The sequence below is a fragment of the Bicyclus anynana genome, chromosome 23 (genome assembly GCF_947172395.1).
Source record: "Bicyclus anynana chromosome 23, ilBicAnyn1.1, whole genome shotgun sequence".
Lineage (NCBI taxonomy): Eukaryota > Metazoa > Arthropoda > Insecta > Lepidoptera > Nymphalidae > Bicyclus > Bicyclus anynana.
Genome location: NC_069105.1, coordinates 8,229,987 through 8,253,397, shown reverse-complemented (window position 1 = coordinate 8,253,397; position 23,411 = coordinate 8,229,987). Strand labels below are relative to the sequence as shown.

The 23,411-nt window shown below is 35.3% G+C and overlaps 1 protein-coding gene across 2 annotated transcripts in view; it reads left to right on the top strand.

Annotated features, from left to right (window-relative positions):
- The window catches only part of LOC112054571 (protein kibra), a 118,510-nt gene extending 105,933 nt beyond the window's left edge, over window positions 1-12,577 (top strand). For both annotated transcript variants that reach the window (XM_024094406.2, XM_024094408.2), the window contains 8 exons: window positions 173-326; window positions 665-756; window positions 1,161-1,303; window positions 4,429-4,539; window positions 5,031-5,147; window positions 6,413-6,571; window positions 7,235-7,432; window positions 8,382-12,577. In XM_024094406.2, coding sequence (XP_023950174.2) covers window positions 173-326; window positions 665-756; window positions 1,161-1,303; window positions 4,429-4,539; window positions 5,031-5,147; window positions 6,413-6,571; window positions 7,235-7,432; window positions 8,382-8,697 — 1,290 coding nt within the window. In that variant the 3' untranslated portion in view covers window positions 8,698-12,577. The remainder of the gene's footprint in view (window positions 1-172; window positions 327-664; window positions 757-1,160; window positions 1,304-4,428; window positions 4,540-5,030; window positions 5,148-6,412; window positions 6,572-7,234; window positions 7,433-8,381) is intronic.
- Window positions 12,578-23,411: the final 10,834 nt, after the last annotated feature.

Genomic DNA, 23,411 nt, shown 5'->3' with positions numbered 1-23,411 from the left:
TTTATGATGATAACTAGCCAAATTCGAGTATTCGGCGAACAGCCTTGAGTGCCATGTGAAGAAAAACACAGGCGAGAGCGATTACCCTCTGACCACACAAAAATCAAAAAAATAAAAAAACCAACACATTTTGCTTTCCATATAATTTATATGATTTTTTTCATTCTTCCAGGGTTGTACGCAAGTCAGTTTGGCTGACTTCGACCCGGAGAATGTGTCTCAGAAGTGGTACAACGTGCTGAGTTTCAGAAGTATGAGAAGGGATGAAAGTTCTGATGAGTCTACCGTTATATCTTCGCAGACGTCTACTCTCACTAGGAATAGAGGTCAGTACACAGCGTTCGAGCCGTCCACATCTCTTGTTGTGTAATTCTTTATGGGTTGCTTTTGATAGGCGGGGAGAGTGACTTGAGTGGAAAAGGGGAGTGTTTGTTAAGTCAAAGGATTCTTGAACCCTACACACAATGTTCACAAGTGCGTGACTCCACTCAAGGTCATTTTAGGGTCTTATTTTGGTTACAGTTTGATTTGTTAATTAAGCTGTCCTGACAAGTGTTGTGAATCATAACCTTTGTAGGACATTAGTTTTCTTATTTTTGTAATCACTTTTGAGTCTGCTAAAATATAATATAATGTAATATTAATTATTAATTATCGTTACTAGGTCCAGAGAGTATGACGGGTGCGGAGTGCAACGTTGACTGTGGAGACAATTCTGCTTCGGAAGACGAGGAATCTAGAGAACCCCTAAATCAGGTAAGAATCCGACACATAATATTTTTTTAAGATTTTATTTTACGACTTTGTTCACATTTTTAATGTACATACTTATACAAATTTACAGCTTTCTAGTATTAATAGTCTATCTGACCGAAGGACGGACGGACAGACGAACATGGCGAAACTATAAGGGTGGCTTGTGGACTACATAACCCTAAAAGACGATTATTATTAACTAGCTGACCACCCGCGTGGTTCCCGTTCCCATAGGAATACGCAAATAATAATATAGCCTTCTCCTTCCTCGATAATTGGACTATCTAACACTGAAAGAATTTTTCAAATCAGACCAGTAGTTTCTGAGATTAGCGCGTTCAAGCAAACAAATAAGCTTCAAGCTTTATAATATTAGTATAGATGAAACAATCTCTGCCCAACAGATAGTAGAAGAAGACTCTTTCGAAGATTACATTCCTGAAGAGGACATAACTCTAGAAGACGAGTACCTCCACCCTCCCACGGCGGAGAAGGAAACCAACACAGAGTGCAACTTCTGTCCAGAAGGAAGACAGTTACATAGAAGGTAAGAATCATACATACATTAACTATATTTACCTTGTAAGTTATTACTACAGTCTTTTGAAACGTTACAAGTTTTTGGCTTAGCTTTAATTTGGAAAATAAAATGTTAAACTATTTTTTTGTGACAGTTTGTCACGTGCCCCATTTTCCAAAATGGCAGTTGTGGGAGGGTTGCAACCCAACAAAAATGGATTTAACTTTACATACCTAACCTAACCGCTATGTAATAAAATTGAGTCCTCTGAATGTAAGGTTTATATGTTATTTTTTTAATGGACTACTAAAGCTATCCCGAGGATAAAGGACCCCGAACATAGCGAGGGATTAAATGTCTTCTGATTTTTTCTGACTACACAAATAGAGAGTAGGTATAGGTATAAATTTTCTAAATGAATAACAATCGCTGGATATATTTTCAATTAGCTTTGTCGTTTCCTTACGATTTCTTTTTTCATTTTTGTAAATTATTTCATTAATTTTTTTTTATTATTTATGTAGCTTTGCTTAATTTTTTTATTCATGTGTTGCAAAAGTCTCTAACAAAAATTACAGTTTCAATTGTTAAAAGATAATATAATATGAAAATTTACATTTAATTTTCGCATTTGGAAAACTTTAAAACGAAAATTAAAAAAGCAAAAATGCGCTTTTTACTGTAATAATGCCAATGTTTTTGCAACAGAATAGTTGGTATTGTCACTGATTTTTGACTTTCCCAATTATAAAAATATTTTTATTAGTACCCAGTTATTTATAAATATTTAATTTGATAATATGTCTATGAGAGATGTTGAAAGACTTCTTATTCTACAAAATTTTTCGAAAGGTTTCTTTTTTGTAGGATTTATTTTAAGCGTAGCGTTTATTTTTTTGTAGACGGATTAAAACCAACCAACCAAACCTCTTGATTTTTTTAGGTTATAAGCCAACATTTTTTTTTCAACACTTTGTGCCCTTTAGCGAAAAGGGAGTGAATATGACAATGGTTCAGCAAGTGAGGATCGAGCCCACGACCTTCTGACTTTTATTCGAGCTATCAAGGCTTCAAAATGTGTGAGAAGCCACCATCTTCAGCAAAGCGATTTCTCCTCAGATACTTAATGAGGCGCGAAGCCGACGGCCAACCTTACGAGGACTTGGCCATAACGAAATAGCGATACCGTCCAATATACATATATGTACATATTGTAATGTAGGTACGTACGTCCGTCGCGTGATGGAATGAATCTCACAGGACTGTGTGTTGTCGGCTTAGTGTTGCACAATTTACTAATACTTTGGTGTTTATTCTAATGTACATTAATCTTTAAACTAAATTGATTATTTGACTATCTATATCTATCTATATTTATAATAAAACTGTAGCGGGTGAAACAGGGGTTGAAAGTTTGTATGGAAAGTCCTTCATTTTTCAAGTTACATTTGTATAAATTGGTATGTGTACTACCAGAAAATTACTAAAAATCTTGTTAAAAGGGGTTGTTTTTTAATATTATAAATCGTTCATGTTTTGAGATATACTTTTTTAAAATGAAAAGTGGATTATATAAAACGTGCGATAATATAAAAAGAAGGGGGTGAAAGTTACATCGATTTTCACGCGGACGATGTCGCGGGCGTTTTCTAGATAAGAGTAAGAAAGAATTGACGACTTCTGTGGTGCAAGTTTTTCAATATTCGGGAGGTCCTGAGTTTGGTTAGTATTTATTACTCGGATCTTATTTTGATTCGTTCTGAGTTTGATTATTATTATTTATAACTCGGGGTCTTATTTTGATTTGTACTGATTTTGATTATTGTTTACTATTCGAATCTTATTTTGATTTGGCCTGAGTTTATGGGTCTGCCAATTTTTTTTAATTTAAAGTCAAGCCTTATTTAGTTCCCCGAAAAAAATACTTTTTTGTTTAAACATTTGTGTACAAACGAATAGACATCATTAGATTTCTGAGGATTTTAACAAAACTGCGAGTAGCTACGTTTTACTAGGTATAACGGATTCAGCCATTATTTGAAAAAATCATGAACATCATCATGTGATTTCTATAAAATTAATATGTTGTGTAATAAGTGATAAAGTTTAATTTTTCATATTTTTTACATGACTGAATTTACTGAAAATAATGTGTTTTAAATTTAAATGTAACGTTAGAAATTAGATCAATATTTAAGGCTACTATCTATAGAAAAAATAGACGTAAAAAGAAAACTAAACTATAGAAATTTTGGGATTCGTTTTTGTGAATTGCATGAAGCAAGCGAGTGTTGCATGGCATGACAATATGTGGCACATTTAAAATGTATGATTTATTAAAACAAAATTAACTTTTAAAATATCGCATGGTGACCATGTTGTTCGATGTTGTATTCCGAAAAGATTTATTAAATACCTAAGACTAAGACTTAATCCGTTTAAAAAGTCTCACAAAGAAAGATCTAAACTAAAAGTCACTTGGAAAATCTAAATGCCAGTATATTCTGAGAGAATTTTAGGCTCTACTTATAAATATAATACGGGCCCAAATGTTTTCGATTATACATAGTGAGAATTTCTAAGCTATGAATTGATTTACGTCCAGATTTTTTATAATGGAAACTATACCTATAGAAAAAATCTTCTTTGATTAGGTATATGATTTTGTATGCCATTAGTTATTTACCATCATAGTTAAACTATTTTTTGAGAAAGAAATAGGTACCTACACTAAAGCCATACACGAGGAGTACTGTTTACTAACTGTACTCCTAGAGTAAATTAGAAATGAGGGTAGAAAATGCATGTCATTTCATAACTTTTTTATTTTAAATTATGTATTGTTTTTTTAAAAAATATTATTCATAATATATTAACTATATCCACTTGTTTTAAGCTTATTAATCAAATTTATTTTCATTAATTTATGAACAACTTAATTATAATTATTATTAGGTGCGAAATGATTAGCGATTTATACCCTCATTTTTAATTTGTTTGATGGTAAACAGTAGTTTTCGAGAATGGCTTTAGTATAGGTAAAACAATTCGGTTCACTTTTTGAATGATCTGATTTGATCGGTAAATCCTCCATACATTATAAATATTGTTATTACTATTATTAATGCTAATGGAAGTGGTATTTGTTATAGGAAAAGTCAACAAGTTAGCTCAAACCCCGAAGAGTCGCTGGCGACTATAAAACGATCTCAGACATTCTCACCGCAACCTCAGAGCATCGGGAAGGGGCAATACATTTGCAGGTAAATTGTATTTTTATTTATTTTTAAAGTTAAAATTGTTTTTATTCGTATCGTATGCAGACCAGATTTGGACTTTATTTTGGGTATTTAATGATTATTTATTTTGGCACTACATAATTGTATTACAAGTTTTCAAGAAAGCATAATCAAAAATATAATTATTTTTGATTATGCAAAAAGGAGGCCTTACGTTTATGACACTCCTGATATGCGAGCGACGGGGGGAAGGACTGCGCGGGTCATCGCTTAAACCCCCCTACCACCTCCCGCCCGCCCGCGCAGACAATCGGGAGTGTTACGATTGAATTTGCCAAGCTATAATTTCTAATTTTAACTAATGTCATCATCATAATTATCAGCCTAATTTAATCACCACAGTGCTAGGCCTTTCTCCTTTTAGGTGAGGGTATCTGGAGCTTAGACCCACCATGCTGTTTATGATGTGCAAGTTTTAACGTGCAAGTTTTAACGGCTATGTGTTTGTGTTTCAGACTAAATCGTTCGGAGTCCGACTCATCAATGGCGCAGTATGCTCGCAGGGTCACCCTGCAACCTCCCCCAGTGGGCATCCCCTTCGACAGGAGCGTGCGAGAGAGGAGGTCTTTGAGGTTGGTTTTTTTTCTGTTCATGAGGTTCTCTTACGGAACAAGCATTTAGACCATTTGTGTAGGCCTAACCTCACAAAATATCTTGCGAAGATAAACATCAGTTTGTTTTCCACAGTTACAAGTTGTCCATCCGTCTCACCTTGCTGTTTAAAATTAGATAAATGCGCAAAACTGCGTTTTGAAATTGAACGATTTTATGTTAGTCTTAGGTCCAAACTGACCAAGCAATTCTCGTTAAGGGGTAATTGTGTTAAGATTTCGAAAAGGGCACATGAGAATTTTAGAAAAAAGTAATTATTTTCCAAACTAGTGTATAATTTCTTAAAATAACTATTGCGTTACAGTTTGGTGTTTATTAGCCTTCGAAAATTACTAAAATTATTTATTTTAAAATTAATTTGTATACGTTATTAGATATTTTGTATTTGTGAGAATATCTTGTGCTTTTTTCGAAATTGCACATTCAGTTGTATTTCTTATACTCTCAGGAATCCCACCAAAGCTGCTGGAGTCATCATTGTTACTGTATTTGATGCCTTTTTTAGCCAAGAGATGTTAATGATAATAACCGGGCATGGGGATGTCACACCAACTCCTAAACTCCGGGGTGCGAATTTCTTCTGTTTTTTTTTTTAATTAAGATAAGCCCAGTATCTTTTATAATGAATTCCAGGACGCAGTGATAAAATACATATAAGATTTAAAGGGTGTGGATTTTCCTACTCCTAACAAGTTAGCCCGCTTCCATCTCAGGTGAGATTGAAGTCAAGGGCTAACTTGTAAAGAATTAAAATAAAAACAAAGTAAACATTTTTTTGTATTTTTTTTTTTTAAATTATTGAAAACATTTTCTTCTTCGTGCTCGTAAACGCTTGTCAGCTTTATTTTTTTTTTATTTTTTTATTCTTTACAAGTTAGCCCTTGACTACAATATCACCTGATGGTAAGTGATGATGCAGTCTAAGATGGAAGCGGGTTAACTTGTTAGGAGGAGGATGAAAATCCACACCCCTTTCGGTTTCTACACGGCATCGTGAACGCTAAATCGCTTGGCGGTACGTCTTTGCCGGTAGGGTGGTAACTAGTCACGGCCAAAGCCTCCGACCAGCCAGACCTGGACTAATTAAGAAAACCTCAATCGGGCCAGCCGGGGATCAAACCCGGGACTTCTTGTAAAATCCACCGCGCATACCACTGCGCCACCGAGGCCATTAAACTTAAGGCCGTTAAGGAGCTTTTGTCTAACCTAACCTCTGTTACCTCAGGTGGGGTCGCAGCAGAGGAGGCGCGGCACGACGAGCTACCACCACTCGCTCCAAGTCGGCGCGCACGTCGCTCGACCTGTCGCTCGACCTGCGCGCACAACACACGCGACTGGCCGACCTGAGGCAGGAGATCTCCCACCTCACGCAGCTCAAAAAGAGGTAAATAGATTCATCATCACTAATAATCCATATTCGGACTTCACACCAAAAAAATAGTAATATTTTTAAACAAAATTATGTTCTGTATGACTAATTGTGGCATGGGCTTTATACATTTTGATTACTGTTATAGTACTACAAAACCGGGAAAAAAAATGGTGCTCAGTGACCCGTTCCAATAATTACCCGGACAAACAGAAAAACAGACTGACGGAAATTTAAAAAAAAATCGTTTATGTTAATCCTGTCTAAAGCGTCTTACGTTACTATAAGCAACTGTGAAAACATAGTTATCTCGAAATCACAAACAGATACTTCAATTTTATTTATGTATGTATATCATCATGTATATCATCATATTCATCATTATCAACTCACTGCTGAACTCGAGTCTCCTCTCAGAATGAGAGGGGTTAGGCGCAGCCACCACGCTGGCCCAATTGGCAGACTTCACACACGCAGAGAATTGAGAAAATTCTCTGGTATGCAGGTTTCCTCACGATGTTTATCCTTCACCGTTTGAGACATGTGATATTTAATTTATTAAATGCACACAACTGAAAAGTTGGAGGTACATGCCCTGGACCGGATTCGAACAGCTTATATTCCCTGGGCTATCACGGTTCTTATTGCTATATTAAATAATGATAATTCTACCCCCAGATTAGAAGAGGCCTGCGCCCGAGGCGACCCCGCCGTAGCAGCGTGGGTGGCAGAAGACGAGACCCTCAGGAGACTCATCTCAGCGCCGGCCGAGTCCGGGGACCGCGTCTCCAGGCTGTTCCACCGCACGTGCCGCGAGATCTACCGCCTCAGGAAGTCCAGGCAGGGGGGCAGGAAACCGGACCTGGTCACCTTCAAGTGAGTGTCCATTTCAGTACATGATTTTTAACCAACTTCAAAAAAGGAGGTGGTTCTCAATTTGAGGCGTATTTTGAAGGCGGCTGAATTTTTTTGTTACCAAGATTTTAGAAAACAAAGTCCTCTGACGCATCTGTCTGTAATTTTACCTCAGTTTTCACCAATAGATGGAGTAATTCATGAGGAAGGCTTAGGTTATCACGTTCTTAAAGAAGAAGACAGAAAAAACATTTATTTCAAAAATTTTGCCACATTTAACACCATAACACTATTGTAATGCCTGATACCCTGACCTCATGAGCAAGTCAAAAACCAAAAGTAGTCTAAGCATATTTGGCACAACCTTAAAAAAGGTTCCAGCTCAGTTAGGTGCGTGTACCAAGCATGTATAAATTATTTAAAATATGATGATAGTTATTTAGAAATGTCGAAATTATTTGAAGCTAAGCTTTTAGCTTAGGATCAGATTTAATTTACGCGGGCGTGACGAATTTATATTGAATTTAGAAAGCTTATCAGCACAGTAACTTTAAGAGGTTTTATTGTAGCATTTATACGTTGTCGTAAAAGTGACATTTAATAAAAAAACAAGGTCAAAGGTCACAAAATAGTTCCTTTTTCGAAATACAATATCTCCTTTTCTGTAGTTCAAATGGTTTTCGCAGCATTTGAGTTGTAAAGTATAAAATTCTCTACAAATTTTGTCTCATGCAACTTTTTATAAGTTTTGTCAGTGAGTGTAGAGTGCTAAAATGTACCTACACAACGACAAAAAGGCGGCAAAATATTAGCTTTATTTATTTTTTATAGCTTTGTCCATTTCATATTGAGGTTAACCCATTTCTTTTTGGTAAAAGCACACAGAACATAGAAAATGCTAAGGCTGACGCTATACCTCTATTATTAAAGTAAACGATATTTAATTTTGTTATTCTCTATCTACCAACAGAGAAAAGATGGCATTCTTCACCCGCCAAAAATCCACAATGTCACTACCCGATGAAGAAGGAGACCTGTCTGAAGACGATTGGGAAGAGTTGGAAGAGAGACGCACTCCAGACGGCCGTTCCTCCAAAACCTCGTACGAGCTCCGTAACCCTGGAACAAGTAGCCAGGAACCGACGTTGATAGAATGCAAAAACCCATGTATCCCGGAACCGTGCTATGAGAACTTGCCCGTGAAGAAAGAAGAAGAAGATGCAGAGAAGACTGACGATGTGAGGTATGATTTTGTGGTGGACAGAGTTCTGGGTGTTCAGGTTTAAGGGATTTTGGTTGTTTTTGACTCGGCTGTGATCGTGTTAGAATTACTTAGAAATTATTTCTAAAATTACAAATAAAATATATAGGTGAAATTTGCAAAAAAACATTTTTAGATTTTTTATTTTTTTTATTTAAATCTTGCCAATATTCAGGATTTCGTCTATTTATCCCGCACCTCTGCGGAATTCGAAGGAAGGCGTCATAGAAATTGATATGTGTACCAAAGTTCTACTTTACTGTAAATATTATAGAAATTAATGTTTTTTAAAGTTAATATGGTAAACAAACTCAAAATACAAATTGCTTAAAAGTATAAAAATAATTAAAAAAAAAATTGCAACACTTACAGAATCCTTACATTTTGATAATAGGTATAGCTTATGGCTTTTGAGCTCAGTAATATATTTTTCAAACTTATAGAATGATGTTATTTTGCAATACATTGGCAATACATGCTTTCTTTGCCAAAATATTGTACAGACACGGAAAAATTTAATTATTCGAAATATCACAGCCGAGTCAAAACATTAAAGTCTTTTAACCAAATGTTTGGTATCTGTTTAAGATTAAATGTAGAGTCAGCAATATCATAGGAACATATCCCCGGCTTACATATAAGTGAGGTTTTATTCTTAAACAAAATTGTCTAGTATGAATTATTTATAAAATAATTTATTCTAAATCATAACCTAGGCCACGATATATTTTAAATGACTAATTAAAAATAAAATCGAAAAGAAGGATGAATAATATTTTTTAATTATCTAATTTAAAGTAATTTTTAGCATTAAATATATGTATATGTACATAATAAAAACAATTTTACATTATATAATATATTTTTCGTTTAACATCATATTTGGTTATTGATATTTATGTTGATCAGAATTTAAATATTAACTCTATTGATAAACCAATAGAATATTGCATTTATATATGTTTTTTAAAATATATAATGGCCTAGTTTAATATAAATATATGGATTATAAAAAAGAACGGCACCATAACTACAATAAAAAAAGAATGCACTTATTCACTGTGATCACCATTGCCTTTGAGATTTCTGGAGGAAGACTGAAATTATTATACAAAAAAATATTATATATTTGCATATAACACAATATATTATATAAACTACATATAATATTCAAAATATGTACGTACGTGCAAACGTGGTGCCATATGAAAATCAGTAGCTGAAATTTGACAATATCGACATGTTATATACTTTTTATATATACATAATACATATGAATACAGTGTGTCCAGTCTCGAGCCAGCAGTAATTTAAGGACTTTAACTTGTTGTTCTAGCGAGCTTTAGTATGTTCTAGAGATTTCTCTAAATCTATAAATATTGTCAAAATTAAAATAAAAATTTTAAAATGGGTTTTTTTAAAAAAAAAGGGGAATAAATCCTCTATGTGGGTGCATTTGTTGAAAAATATGTTTATTGTATTATCGATGTAGCTCATGCCTGGATACACTGTAAGGTAATTTGTGGTGTTTAAGAAAATGGGGATATTTTGGAAATGCATATAAAACCGATATATATATTACTGTTTTATTCGTCTAATTTTAGATTAGTCTTTGCAAGTAGACGTGAACAAAATATACTATTTCGGAATTTTCCATTTTCATAATCACCGCAAATAATCTCTTTAATTATTATTATTGTACAAAATGTCGTGCCTTAAAAAAACGATGCCTTAATACCGGCCTTAAAATGTGCCATAAAGGCAAATGGAACATCGGGTGTACAAAATAGTGTATGAAAGTCACAAAAAAATGCCAAACTTTTGTTTTTTTTTTATATATAATAGTGGATTGTAAATAGATACGTAAGACCCACCGGTCTAGTTCGGTATGTATAAAAGTTGGTATCCACCGAATAAGTTTGATAGGCCAAAAATGAGCTTTGTATATATGGGCACAGAGTCGAGTTTTAGTATTGTGGGTCACATTGTATGGGATATATTATAGTTTTCTCTAATATTTCCAAATGTTTTTTAAATAGTAACTGTATATATGAATTATTTTTATTTGGCACCCCTGGAGACTATCACAATGCTTACACAAAAATATATTGTTTTGTATAGGTGTTAGATAAAAATAATTTAGATATATTATCTAAAATTTTGACAGTTTGCGATAATCGCTTAGGGTATGTATAGGGTGATTTTTCGAGGCGGATATAGGATGACATTATTACCATTAAAATAAGACTTTTTCAATTATCAAAGTAATTTTGTTAAATACTTTTTAACGATGAAAGAATTTAAATACAAACTTTTTTCAAAAATCTACATTTTTAATTAGACTTCTAGAGAACAGTTGTATCTCAAAAATTCACCCTATATAAACTTTATATATTTTCCGCAATACTTTTTTTAAATATGTTTAATAACAGTTTATTAATTTTATATAATGACAAAAAATACGATAAAATTTATTATATTATGTGACATAATTTTTTCTATTAAATACCTTCGCTTTAGAATTGAAAACTGTGGCTCATATCTGCCAAATATATTCATTCCTAGTGAATCAATCTTGATAAAATTTTATCCAAGTTTTGGATAATTTGATATCTCTATCACACTAGTAAAGTGTGACAGAGCCAGTATGGTTGACCAACTGTTTGATGTTTGATCTAATTGGAAAATTTCTTGTGCAAAGACTAAAGGAAAAGGGTAGAAGGAACGATGCTGAAATCAAAAGTTATAATGGTTAAACTTCGCCTACGGATGTATGATGTACTGGTGATGAGTCCGTAGTCGGCTATGAAATGTTGTCATTCTCGTTTTACTAATATTTTTTTAAATTTGAAAAATTGGAGCAGCGTGGTGTTTTCAAGCTCTAAAACTCTCTCCTATAGGAGAAAGGCAGCCTGTTCCCTGTAGTGGGCCATTAAAATAGTCTGATGATGATAATAAATATTGTCTGCTTAATTTGCTAAGTCGAGCGTTTAAAACAATGGGTTTGTAAATGTTCTATCTATTTCCTTTAGTCTGTGACGCAATATTTATTCACTGTAATTCCATAATATTGTAAAATTGTGTAACTATGATCTGAATTGTACTGATAGTGTACATCTCAATAATAGGACCTCGTACGTAAGGATATTATGTGAATTGTAATTGTAATTGTAAAAAGTATGGCCGCTGAAAGAATGCTTTTCTGACAGATCTTATTATTGTACATTGTGAACAATGTAACTTTGAAATGACGTTTATTTAATGTAAAAATATATTTATTTTTTTATTTACCATACTAATAAAAAATAATTATTTAATAAAAAAAACTATATCATTATTTAAACTCAGAATAAATGTTGTGCGCTAAATTGAATCTTAATTAAATAGGATAATTATGTTTTTTAAAACCATGATACGTTGTTACAAAGTTATGCCAACTGTTTATTTTTTTATAACCATCTGACAATGTCAGAAACGCATTATTTCGGAAGCCGCACTGTATATACGGTTTTAATTGTAAAAAAAATATTAATGTAAATTATTCTCTTGTACATAGGTAATTACGAGATTAAATCTGCATTCTGATTACATTTACAATTTCATTAATTGATAAGTATTTTTTTTTATTAATTATGTAACAAAGCAATAGTTCTGTAGTTAATAGTTAATATTGTTGCATTATTTGTAAAAAAAATGTATATTTTATATAAACATTTATGTGAAGTTTTTAAATAGTCTTTTTTTTGTAATTGTTAAACAGGTGAACATGGATTTGCCAAATTAATTTAATGTTTTAATTCTTCCATTAAAGAAAGGGATAATTATATTTTGTAAAGATGCCAACACGATGATAGGAGGTTGATATTAATAAAAAGTGAAAATAAAAATAATAAATCAATTTAAAACATCGTTTGATTTCGAAATCCTCATACTTTACACAACTTAAACCACACTAGATTACAAAAAAAAAGAATTCTTTTAACGGTAATTGCATACGATTTTATAATAAACTGCCGCATGTTTTGCATGCCGTTTTTATTAAACGCAAGCCGATAGAAAAGTCGTACACTATGTACGTAACAATACTTACGCCTGAAAAGTGAAATGTGCGCAACCGAGGAGCAGCAGCCCACGGCGTGCGCGAACGCCAACGCACGGTGAAAGGTGCGCAGAATAGGTTACGCACAACAAACGTAACGCTGTCATTTGTTCATCGAATTTCACTGCCCATATTTTTTTCATACCGTAAGCTATATATGTAAAATCGATTCTTAAGTAGTAAACTCCAAAGAGCTTGGAACTACTACTACTTTAACCTATTGTTAAATGGTGATAAACTAAAAATGAAAAATCCTGACTGAGTTTGTTGTGGGCTGTTCTCGGACCAAAGCACGTTTGGTTACCCTCGTAACTTTATTTTCAAGTTTTCGACTAATTAATATCACTATTATCTAATAATATTATTGCCTGACGTTTCGAAAGTGCTTGTAAATTGAGCCTAATTGAGATAAATGATTTTTAGATTTGATTTCATTTTAATTACCACAACAATAACTAGTAGCATATCATACTTCGTAGTTCATATCAGCAGGCTAATTCACCAATTTTGACGTATTTAAGTCAACATATACGAAATTGAAGAGCCGTGATAGCCCAGTGGATATGTCCTCTGCCTCCGATTCCGGAGGGTGTGGGTTCGAATCCGGTTCGGGGCATGCACCACCAACTTTTCAGTTGTGTGCATTTTAAGAAATTAAATATCACGTGTCTCAATCGGTGAAGGAAAACATCGTGAGGAAACCTGCATATCAGAGAATTATCTTAACTCTCTGCGTGTGTGAAGTCTGCCAATCCGCATTGGACCAGCGTGGTGGACTATTGGCCTAACCCCTCTCATTCTGAGAGGAGACTCGAGCTCAGCCGTGAGCCGAATATGAGTTGATGACATACGAAATTGATATACTGTGTAACAAATGTCATCCGGTACCTACTGAAAACCCTTGCAAGGAATATACTGCAATGCATATATACTGTCAAAACGAGGTTATTCTGTACATCTTGTTCCGTATAGTAAAAACTCTTTTCACAACAGTTATTATGTTTATTACGTACCTATTCAGAATAGTTATTATTACTGGGCAAAAGTCTATTCCCCAGTAATAACCAGTCGTTATAACAAACCCTTACACAGCCAATGCAGTAGCGCTCACGCGAAGGGTCAATCTCACAATCGCGCTATAATCTAAGCGAGCCGGATTACACCCCCGCGCTACAACCTTTACAACCCGCGTGACAAAATAGGGTGCAACTTCATAAACGTGTTAGTATTCAGGTAAATTGTGTAATTTGACCGCAGTGATAGATTTACCAGCAGGTTAAGTAGGCTGGAGCTTATGGCAGCAGATTTTAGTGGCGGCAAATATGTGTCAAAAATTTTCGTCTTATGGAAATAAAGAAAAACATGATATGCATAGAGAATACAAATCTTTATATTTTGGAACACTAACGTCTGCATTGTTACTGGACACAAGCACCTGTATTTAAATGAAAAATTATTACTAAACCTTCTGTTTGTATACTACTGTACATATACTACCTACCTAGTTAAAGCCTACTGGCGGCAAATTAGTAAATCCGCCACTGCTTGGTCCGATCCGTTTGACAGCCCCATTTAATGAAATAAACGTCAAATAAATGTCAAAACCCGAGGAAAACTGTCAGTATGACAGCTAAAATGGTAAGAATTTGCTGTTAAACGTATCCGATAAAGTTATACAACGCAATTAATATAGTAAATATACTATTTTTTACAGTTTATACAATGACAAATTACCCCTTGACTACAATCTCACCTAATGGTAATGATGATGCAATCTAAGATGGAAGTGGGCTAACTTGTTAATTGTTAGGAGGAGGATGAAAATCCACGACCAAAGCCGCCCCAGCCAGACCTGAACCAATTGAGAACACCTCAATCAGCCCAGCTGGGGATCAAAGACAGGACCACGCATACCACGGCGCCACGGAGGTTAGGTTCTATTAGGAAAGCGGCACATTTGTTTAGCGTATGATCATGAACAGTAAACTGGCGCTGCTTTGGTAGCACGCACAGGATGTGCTTCAATATAACCCAGATTACGTACTTTGCTTACACCTAATAGCGGCAAGTTTTTTTGATTTTCATTCAATTTTCATTTACGACCTCAGAGGAGTTCGTTTTTATACCATAAAGTTATGATAATGGATTCAAAAATGACCACTAACGTAATTATTTATGTTAAGAAACCCGACTGTGACTTATCACACGAACATTTTCTACTACTTTTTGAAGTCTTTTGTACTTTTTGGTGGTTTTTGATAAATTTAATTGGTTTGGATGGGTGATGGTCAATGGTGTAGCTACCCAGGGGCTAGGTCCTCAAGCTCAGGGGGGCCTTGAATCCTTACCAGAAAATCGCAATCGAACTGAACTTGTAGAAAGAGAGAGAGAAAGAGCTGATGATAAAGTAGCTGAGCATTTTTATCTATTTGTGTATATTTAATATTTTTACTTGATAAAACCTAAGTAGTTCAGGTAGTGTGGGGCCCCATTTTTCTATTTGCCCTAGGACCCTTAGTTACCTAGCTACGCCACTGGTGATGATAGTATGGGTGTTCAAAGATGTCGCAATCAGTTTAGGATACCAGTTAGGTATTTACCTAACTGGATGAAATTATCATACTCAGCTTTTAGGTGGTCATTTATATACTCTGTCACTAAATGTTGTATAAAAATAATAATCCCCCTCCGATTAAAAATACAAAATCTCAACCTTCAAAAAATTGTTATAGGGATTTTTACTTAGGGGTGAGTGTCTGATTATGACGGCACAAGACGAAAATGGGGACAGGACAGCCCCCCTAGGCAAGTGGCACGTCGATTCTCTTTCTACGATCGCTAACGCTTCGAAAACTAAAAAGATGTATAGGAATGACATTTGCTATCGACAGGTCACGTGATCACGATCTGTCATTCCCATACATTTTTCAAATTTTCAAAGCGTTAGCGATCGTAGAAAGAGAATCGACTTGCCACTTGCTGCTGGACAGACTAGTATGTATTAGAAAATCCTTTTCCACGTATAGTAAAGTATTTTTCAGATAGGATGGGTACGGATAAATACGTACTACGTACGAAACGCGGCCAACTTTCAAGTCTGTCGACTTGATGTCGAGAAATGAAAATATTGAAAACTCCCTCTAGGCCCTAGAGGGAGTTTTCAATATTTTCATACTGTTACTATCGCGCAAATGGAATTGAAACAGTTGTGCAGCAGTGCCACTAGATACCGCTGTTTCAATTCCTTAGAAATTCGCGTTTACGTTAACGCGATCGTCATAGTATCAAACTACCACTAAGCCCTCTGAAAAACACTGCGAAGTTACGGGCATTCGCTGGTCTATTATATAAAGTACAAGTATTTGTAAAAAAAAGTCGGGTTAGTTACCATTAGGCGTATAAATACTTCCACGAAATTTTTCTTTCTTTCGCGTTGAAAATTTCACGACTTGAGCTCATATTACAAAACATTGTCGCTTATTAATTACTTAGTCGCAATTAATGTTGATAAGTTGCAATGATTGTAACTATTTTACAAAGAAAATTGAAGATTCGTTTAATAAGGCTTACTTTACAAGCACTTTTGAAACATCAAGTTATGTCAGTCTAATAATTACAAGTGTGTGTACGTTGTGTGTGTATTGCGAATCTATAAAGTGAATAATAATAAATATATTCAGTGTCCTTACACTACACACTACTATAAAGTTATATCATGATTTAATGGTGGTAAGTAAAGCCGAAAACTTAAAATTAATTATACGAAGGTTCCAAAGCGCATTGTCCGTATCAATTAGGAAGCCTTAGCTTACAAGCATTTTTGAACATAGAAACGTTCAGTTTGAACGTTTCTATGTATTTCTACCTATCTATTTGAACCTCTATATTTCTAGTGACTCTCAGAGTTCATCAAGACATAATCTTCTGAGAAGAGCCGACATTTCAGTTGTAAGTTGTTGTTTTTTAAAAATCATCCTAATGTTGACACACAAAGTCACTGGCATGGCGCAGCGAGTTGCGAAGCTTACGTTGGGGTCCTAAGGTGCTGGAATGGCGACCCCGCACCGGAAAGCGCAGTGTTGGTTGACCCCCCACTAGGTGGACCGAGGATATCAAGCGGGTTGGGAGCCGCTGGATGCTGGCGGCTCGAGACCGTTGTGCTTGGAGGTCCATGCAAGAGGTCTATGTCCAGCAGTGGACGTCTATCGGCTGATAAATTAAGATAAGGTAAGGTTGTCAATAAATCGCTACATCTAATGACTTGCGGTTCTACGGATATTGTACTCGTACTACGGCTTGTACTTGTTGACGCCTCCGTGGCGCAGTGGTATGCGCGGTGGATTTACTAGATGGAGGTCTTGGATTCGATTGAGTTTTTCTTAATTTGTCCAGGTCTGGCGTTCATGGTTAGTTACCACCCTACCGACAAAGACGTACCGCCAAGCGGTTTAGCGTTCCGGTATGATGTGTAGAAACCGAAAGGGGTTTGGATTTTCATTCTCCTCCTAACAAGTCAGCCCGCTTCCAACTTAGATTGCATCATCACTTACTATATTTGAGATTAGAGTCAACTAACTTGTAAAGAATAAAAAAAACCATCAACACAAATTGACGGCCGCGTGGCGCAGTGGGTAGTGACCCTGCTTTCTGCATCCACGGCCGTGGGTTCGATTCCCACAACTGGAAAATATTTGTGTGATGAGCATGGGTGTTTTCCAGTGTCTGTGTGTATTTATACATTATATAAGTATTTATATGTAGTATATAAATATGAATATTATAATATCAACTATCTTAGCACCCATAACACAAGCTACTCTGTATGCTTACTTTGGGGCTAGATAGTGATGTGTATTGTTTAAGTATATTAAGTATTTTAAATCGCTACATCCTATGCCTTGGGCCACAGGTCTGCGTGACTGGCTCCCGTCACGCGCGGCCTGCGCCGGAAATGTCCGAGCAGGGGGGCATCGGGGCATAGAGGGGGGAAGGGTGCAACACTATTGGTATTATGGAAATGCTGCATTACTGACCGACAGGCGGAGTTAGGAAACTATAGACATGTCAAGTTATTATAACTGGTGTACCCTTTGTTTGTATTTGTTTTTATTGATTTGATTTTCAATGAAAACACCAAATGTTTAAATATCTAGGCGTAGGAAACTTTTTACTTCACAAAATAGTATCCGCAAATCCCAGATATCCTAGTACCTAGTCATATCTTTAGCAACCCATTTTAGGCTCACTGTAGAACACGAGTCTCCTTTCAGAATGAGGTATGCAGGTTTCCTCAAGATTTTCCTTCACCGTTTGAGACACGTGATATTTTAATTTCTTAAAATGCAGATAAAGCATGGAATTGTGTTTTGTAGAAATCCCGCGGGAACCATGAACTTTTCCGAGCAAACGGGCCTAACTAGAGGATGCAATTCGTCTTCGTCCGCATGGGAAACCTGTACCACAGTATTATATTCTAAAGTCAATAAATATTTAATCACTCCTAACCGAAAATCCCAGTCAAATCGGTCCAGCCGTTCCAAAGATTAGACCTGACTAACAAACAGATATTTTTTTTGTTAAGTTTGATTGTGCTACTATAGTGTAAATAGGAACCTACTTAAAAAATACAATTGTTCTGAAATCACACACTTAAATTTTATTGGTAATTGTCTATAATATAAAAATGAATCGCTTATCTATAAAATTGAAGTTCTAGGATGGTTTTTACTTCGAGAAAATATCGAATAATTGCCGGAAAAACCATAAAACTAGCCCTTATCTTTGTCACATACAAATGTTTGGTAGGACAGGGGGTAGGGTAGGACATGGTAGGACAGGGGGTAGGGTAGGGGTAGGGCAGGGTAGGGGTAGTTGAAAGTTTACATCGAGTTTCACGCGGACGAAGTCGCGGGCGTCCGCTAGTTATTGATAATTTTTTATTCATGCCATCTCTAGTTTATTCGACTGCTCATGGTGGGTTATGTTGAGCGTATGTGTTACTGTATTTGTTTATGCTTGTTTTTTTAATTACTGATTATGAATATATTGTGCTACCTTTAATGCTACCATAGCAACGGCAGCGTCACCGGGGAGTGTGGGGCTAGAGCAAATGTACGAGTAACCTATTAGACCTGAGATTCAAGCCAGATTTGAATTTCAATAGGACTGCGATCCTCGAAACGGAAAAAGACGCCAAGGACGTCAAATCAAAAGATGGGAGGATGATTTACCAAAAGGAGGAGGAGGTTAGCTCGAGACAGAGACGAGTGGAAAAAAGCGGGGGAGGCCTATGTCGCAGGACAACCTGACCTACAAAGTGGTTGCTAAAATTATATTTTATTTTATTTTTAGTTGAATTTAAAAATTTGTACTAATTATAAGTCAAAATGTAAAAGGTCAGCGAATAAAGGCTTTATTATTAACTTTTTCTCATTTATATTATTATTATTATTATAGGACTGCGATCCGCCCCCACGACATATTACTTGAAGAGAAAAAGACATAGACCAATAGCGGCCGAACTGTAAATACGACGACGCAAGAGAGAGCAATCTTGCGTCCCGTCGCAACGAAAGAGATGGAGTGTGGAGCCTGAGTTAATTCGTAAGGAACTCGTATACGCCGGCAATCCTAAATAGCTGACGCTGCGCGGTTTCACCCGTGTTGTTCCCGTTCCCGTAAGAATACAGGGATAGTATATAGCCTTCCTCGATGGGCTATCTAACACTGAAAGAATTTTTCAAATCGGACCAGTAGTTCCTGAGAATAGCGCGTTCAATGAAACAAACATACAAACTCTTCAGCTTTATAATATTAGTATAGATAATGTATTTGAAAGTAGGTATGAGATATCATTAGATTGGATTTGTCTGACTGGATTAGGTGTCGCGGTTTTTCCGTTACTTGGAAAGAACGGAAAATTAAAGAACAGAAACGTTTGACATTGCGGTCAAAAATACTGATAAAATTCTATTACTTTTTAAAGTAAATAAATTCTAGTTGTAAAGTTAAAATGAAAGTGAAAATACCTAAAGTGGGAAATATGTAATAACCCTATAACCGCCATCAGAGTCATGCGCCAGCCATGTCGCGTAGCCATGCGTAGACAAACCCTGAATATCAAAAAGCAACGACGCGGGCGTGGCCTCACTGTTAGCGTGTAAACATAAACACTGCTACGTCAGAGCGAGACCAATTAATAAGAATAATCTAAGTGTGTAAATTAATCATTACAGAAAATTCAGATTAGAATACAGAAAACACCAGAAACCACGTTCAGCCGTCATTATAAAGCATACACAGAGTGACTAATCGCTTGTTCGTGAAATTGCACCAAAAAAGAGTAATTTCAACGTCTTCATTCCTATGCACCGTAATAACTTCTGGTGTTTTTTTATCCTGAGGGCGTAAAGTATTTTTCATAGAAAGATTTTTGAAAATTGTGAAAAGGTTAGGTTAGTTACACTGATTACCATTGATACCCGTGATATTTGATACTTACGCATTTGGAACTCTCGTAATTATAATTTTAAGTTTTGGACCAATTATTATCACCATTATCTAATTTTTCTGTGCTAATAATATAACCTGACTTTACCAAAGTGCTTGTCAACCAAGCCTAATTGAAATAAAGGAATTTTGACTTGACTTGTTTAACCACTGGACAAACAAACCAATCAGCGAATACGGTATATAATATACTAAATTAAAATGATTACGTTACTTGAATTAAATTTAAATGAGATGGTCCATTTCAGGTCCACTCTTGTACCCCGTATCATTAATATTTAAAAAATAAAAGGATTTTATTAAAATCTAAATAAGAGAATAAATCTAAATAGAAAAAAATTAATAAAATTAAAACCCAAGTTTTTGAGATAAATCAAGATGGCGCCCATAAAGCAACTATGACATGACAATCGACAGCAAACGTCAAATCGACCACTGCATTGAAAACGTCATCAATCCGCCATTATTACCCATATTAGTGTTGCATTTTTTAGCAGAGAATGAATATTATTTCGAAAGAATTAAAGTAAATTCGTAGATTTGTATAATCAAAAATAGTTAAAAATATATTTTATTTTATTTCCGCCAGGGTTCAATGATTGATCCTGGGCTCCATACAATTTTGGACCATCTCTGTACCTATTTATATTTTAAGCGGAGATGCCGCTATAACTAAGACCACACATCACGCGGTGTTAGTGAGACTTCGATCGCTAATTCTTATGCCAGACATTAGAGTCGTACTGGCGGACTTCTATCGACGATTTCTTCTATTGTATGTATATTTTACGTATCGCTTGTGAGAATTCTGTTTCATTGTTAGTGTTAACTAATCTAACGGCCCTTTATACTATCTTTCTATATTTGACATGACACATTGTATAGAATAGCCTTAATAGCTCAACGGTAAGAGCGGTCAGACTCATCACCGAGGGGTGGTGGTTCGATCCCCGCCCCGTTGGTTGTCATACCTCCAAATACAGTCTTTCCCGACTAGTTGGAGAGGAATGGGAATATTGGTCATATCTAAAAAAAAAAGGTATGACGTATTATTTACAAAAAATAAAAATAGAACAGTGAAACGTACCTACATTTACGTATATACATTTATTTAATTATTTATATATAATATAATTACATATAATGTACCTGTTGCACCTTCCCGCTCTTTCTTCGCAAGTTCTCTCGTCAGGAGTTGCCTGGTAGAGATTACTTATAGTAATAAGGCCGCCTTTGCATGCTAAGTTTAAATTATCTTTTTAATGTTTTAATTTATAATTGTATTGTTGTGTGCAATAAAGTATTTCTTCTTCTTCTTCTACATAGTTTTCTGATCGGAAATATAAGTGGCGTGCTTTAAACATATGTATTTAGTGGTTGCACTAATCCATCAGGTGAATTATATTTTAAAGCTCGAGCCTAATAGATAGATTGTAAAACACAAACCACCAAAAGTTTTCGTCTGTCCGTCTGTATTTTCCGGCTCTGGAACTGCTAAACCCATTTTAATTGTACTTTCTCTTGAAGATAGAGGTTGTTGAACAATGCTACTTTTAATGAAAAAACTGATTTTCCCGCGGACGCAGTCGCGTGCGTCCGCTAGTATAACCAGTTCATGTATGCTAAATTAAAATGACCTACTTTACCACTTTTCTATGGGCCCATAGGAAATAGACTATGGATAATTTCTTTGTTCTTAATGCAGATATATCCATTGTTTTTTCAAGATAAGTTGTAATAAATTGATATTGTTGTCTGTTTCGAAAATATTTTGTATACATACTATACAACGTGTCCCAAAATTCAACGATAAGCGGGCGCCAAAAGATTGACCTGCTCATGAGCACTTAAGGAAAAATAATAAAAAAAATATACCTAAATTTTTTTTTTAGTTACAAAATAAATTTTAAAATTCTTTGAAAATTTACACCTTGTATGATATTTTGAACTACCGCAGCTACAATTTCTTAAATATGCTTAAGATTTTTTTTGTATCGGAACCTAAGTAGTACTACTATTCACCACAACTCTTAAAAACACCACAATGCCCGCAGTTTTTACACAAAAAAATATCAAAATATTTTTTTTCCCTCAAATTTTTAAAGATTTTTACTTTCAGTCTACTTTGACTCATGGTCTTGCAAAAAAAAGTATGAACACCGCTATGGCAAGTTATTTTCAAAGTTGACGCAACTAATCAAGATTTCAAAATAGTATAATACCCTAGGATAACTAGTCGCAAAAAAAAAATATGCGTACCATTTGTAAACAAGAACTAAATTTCTAAAATGTTTTTGCTCCTAGAAATCACTTTTACTTTATGCACAAAATGATGTGAGTCATACGTTGCAATTTCCTAGAATTTTAATGGAACGAACGATAACATTTAAAAATAAGAGAGAGAGAGAGAGAGAAAGATAGCGATAAGTATACGTTAGAGAGGGATAGACAGATGTTCTTTGTTGAATGACAATGATGCAGGTAAAGAAAATCCTGTTCCCAGCAAGTCAGTACGCTCTGCTCCTTTGTTTACTGCGCAACTTTCCGTATTCAATTGACGTGGCTCTCGTACTAACGACTTTTGGCTTTGCATTTTGGACTGGACTTAAGTGATCTGCAAACTGAACTGACCTGGCATTATTTTGGACTGTGCCTGTGTTTTGTGAATTGGACTTTTGGTGTATTTTGGACTGTTTAGCGTTATCATGCCGCAACCATACACGCCGATGGAATACGCTAACATGCATCTCATTTATGGAGAATGTCGGTGCAATGCTAACGCTGCTAGCAGATTGTATCGAGAAAGGTACCCAAACGCTCAAAGATATCCAGATTATCGGGTATTTATGAATGTGCATCAAGCGTTTTCGGAGGGTCGTTTGCCGTCAGCTAGAAGAAACGCTGGAAGACCTAGATCGGAATGCGATGAAGAAGTTCTCAATGAAATAAACATTGATTCAACTACCTCAGTGCGTGCCATAGAAGCAGCTACGGGAATCCCAAAAAGTTCAGCACATCGAATACTAAAACGTCATCGGCTACACCCATATCATTACAGACGTGTACAAACGTTACTATCACGGGACTATCCACTGCGGATCGCATTTTGCCGAGTGATGCTTCAAAAGCAT